The sequence below is a fragment of the Austrofundulus limnaeus genome, unplaced genomic scaffold (genome assembly GCF_001266775.1).
Source record: "Austrofundulus limnaeus strain Quisiro unplaced genomic scaffold, Austrofundulus_limnaeus-1.0 Scaffold470, whole genome shotgun sequence".
Lineage (NCBI taxonomy): Eukaryota > Metazoa > Chordata > Actinopteri > Cyprinodontiformes > Rivulidae > Austrofundulus > Austrofundulus limnaeus.
Genome location: NW_013952872.1, coordinates 366,989 through 370,150, shown reverse-complemented (window position 1 = coordinate 370,150; position 3,162 = coordinate 366,989). Strand labels below are relative to the sequence as shown.

The 3,162-nt window shown below is 36.8% G+C and overlaps 1 protein-coding gene across 2 annotated transcripts in view; it reads right to left on the bottom strand.

Annotated features, from left to right (window-relative positions):
• The window catches only part of scinlb (scinderin like b), a 26,606-nt gene that overhangs the window by 12,011 nt on the left and 11,433 nt on the right, over positions 1–3,162 (bottom strand). For both annotated transcript variants that reach the window (XM_014025353.1, XM_014025354.1), the window contains one exon: positions 1,073–1,222. In XM_014025353.1, the coding sequence (XP_013880807.1) occupies positions 1,073–1,222 (150 nt within the window). The remainder of the gene's footprint in view (positions 1–1,072; positions 1,223–3,162) is intronic.

Genomic DNA, 3,162 nt, shown 5'->3' with positions numbered 1-3,162 from the left:
ATATAAAATTAGGCAGTACAGTTGTAGACCAACATATTGCCTCTAAAGATGAAGGTTGTTAGATCAACTTTCTGTTCTCCAGGTACTCCAGTTTTCTCTCACAGACCAAAATCATATTTATTATATGACATAAGAAGCAAAACACTTAATTTGGGATAACACTACAGTAGATGTAGTTTGTAATTTTGCTTGTTTTAGTCTTTATTTCCAGTTTTGGGGTTTTATAATCAGTTTTTCTTCACAAAAATAAACATCAATAAACAAAAAAAAATTTAACATACATGGAAGAGGTGATGCCTTTAAATTTTAAAAAGTTGTTCCTTGTAAATGTCTTTAAAATATGTATTTTGTTTTTGAAGGGAGCTGTCCCCATCAATTTAAAATTTAAGTCATTTAAACCCCCACATTTACCATAAAACATTAGTTCATCCAGTGTTTCTCTTGCTTAACAAATAAATTTATTTCATTTTACCTGTAGAAAACTCACATTAAGTGTTTTCTTATGTAGGTAAAAATCTGTTTAACAACCTGTTAAAATACACCAGAATGCAGGAAACGGCATTTTACTTATGTTAAAATTTTCTGGGGGAGGACACCCAGACCCCCCACCAGTGGGTCCTCCCAACATTATACTTATTCTTATTTTTTGTCTCTGAATGTAATAAAATCAGTGATATTATCTGTGAAAATACAAATTTTTAATCTGTTGGCATCCATAGTTTTATATTTCCATAGTTTTCAATTAGTCATTTTTACAAACATAAAATTTCTGTTATAGATATTAGTTTTGGTGTGCCACCCCTGGTTTTTCAGTGGCCCCCCCTAAAAAAATTTCTGCAGGCGCCACTGCCAGCAGCTCCTCTCACATTAAAACAAAACAAACTCCTCCACCTGTCTGGTCTCATTAGGCCTCTTCTATATAAAGACGTGTTTGTGAAGCCACCAGGGCACAGGAGCAGCAGATTACAGAGGACACTTTGTGTTTTTCTGTTCCCACGCTGGCTAACACAGTGAGGTGCATCATTAACATGTAGAGCTTCAGGCCTGAAGAGGGCCCTGCAGCATGGCTGACCTGCAGAACTGCGTCCGGCTCGCTGCCCTCCTCCACCATGTGCACCTTGGCTCGACCGTTTCTTTCGTTATCTCTGATGTCAATCGCCACCTGAGAGGCTTTCAGCCGCTCGAAGCGGTTACACTCACTGCCGCACCACTGGTACACGTCCTGCAGGGGGAGAACCAGGTTAGAACATCTGCAAATAAGATTTACTGTAAACGTCTGAGGACAAAAACCTGAAAGGTGGCCTTCTGTCAACAAATAAAATTACAACAAATGGGAAATTAGTTTTTTATGTACATCGTGAAACCAAACGTAACTAAAGAAATAACTCTCGTCTATTTCTGTAAAATCACAGATTGATTTTTAAATCATAACATTTCTAGCTGAAACTGACTTGTTAAAGCTTAAATAAGCAAAACAATGACTTAAAGATAAAAGTAGCAAAATAATAGCTAAAAGCCAAATGTTGCAAAGTGATAGCTAGAAATAAGGAAACATGTAAATTAGGGGTGCAACAATACATGTACCTGTATCAAACCATATCAAACAGTGCTTTAGTTTCAATACACTCTTGTATATGGAACAATACAGATTTTAAATTTTATTTTATCAACTTGTCTTCTGAAGATGCTCTGTGTTGAAGGATCAGTGGATCTGTGTTCGACTACTCCACCTAGGCTGYATTTTKGAGCACAGATCCACTGAGAAACTTGCTGTTTCAGCAACATTTAATTTAAAAACTGTACTTTTGAGGTTAAACAAATGTTTATAATTAATTTAAATAAATTACAAGTTAAAAGGGGCATGGACATTTCTCTTTTTTATATCGAAAAAATATCGAACCGTGAATTTCCTGTGTCGTTGCACACCTAATGTAAATGTTTCAAATAGAAAAGTGTACAAAAGAGTATCAGAAGCTAAACATAGTAAACTGCAATAATGAGCTAGCTAAAAACTAAAAGGAAATCAGTAGCAAAAAATGTTTAGCTAAAAGCTAAAAGTAGCATATAAAGGTAAAAACAGATCCAGCAGCTAAAGTGAATTTTAGAGGAACTGAAGAGATCTGAATGTGTTTCTGTGTAAAATATTTGTAAATAAAGCTGAAGTCGTAGCTGCTCTCCTGAATGAGACAAACTTTCTGATATTTGAATGGTTAAAATAACAGAAACAATGTTTTTGTTTATGAACTGATTGTTTCAGAATATCAGGCAGGAAATCCACAGACAACAAAATAAAATAAGGTTTTTTGTTTGTTTTCAGAGAATTGCCCATTTTCTCTCATTTCAGATTGTTTTAACTCTTTGTCTTATTTTGATCAGCTGTCTGTGTTTCATCACTCATCAGGATTTAAACTTGTGTTTCTTGTCTGATCCTCAACATTTCTGTCTTTTTTCACCCAACTGGTTTATCTTTTTACAACCATCTGTTTTTGACTCAACTTCACCTCCACTGCTTCTTTCAGCTGCTCCCTCAGYCTCCACAGAGGATCATCTGCTGCCATCCCATCATTTCCCAGCATGCTCCTGTCTCATCATCACCTGTCCCTCTCATTCACACATTTTATTCCTCTTCTCTCCACTTCATACCTCCACCTGTCCAGGTTCTCTTCCACCTGCTCCCTACTCTCACTACAGATCATAGATGCTGTCAATCAAACATTGAGCACGATTCCCAACCTCTTCTGTCAGCCTCTCCATCAATCTGTCAAACACGAAGGGTCTTAGAGCTGATCCCACCACCCCCACCTGGAACCCACCTGTCACTGCTGGCTGGTGGAGCTTTAAACCCTGACAAACTGCCTGTGATGGTGGGCTTAGAAGGCAAACATAAAGCTGAGTCTGGATTTTGTGTTCCTGTCTTTAATAAACATAATGCATGAAGTATAAAACAAATAATTCACTCCAACAAGTTGATGTGTTACCCAAAACCCTGCTGAATACCAATCAGCATCAGATGCTTTTATGGCTTTAAAATACTTCTGTGATTAGTTTAATATAGTCCTCCGGTRATCAGAGCCCGTATTTATCAAACTTCTTAGAATTACTCTTAAGAATGCTGCTAAGAGTGGACTTAAGTGTAAAAAAAACTTCTTAGTTAAAAGCTGA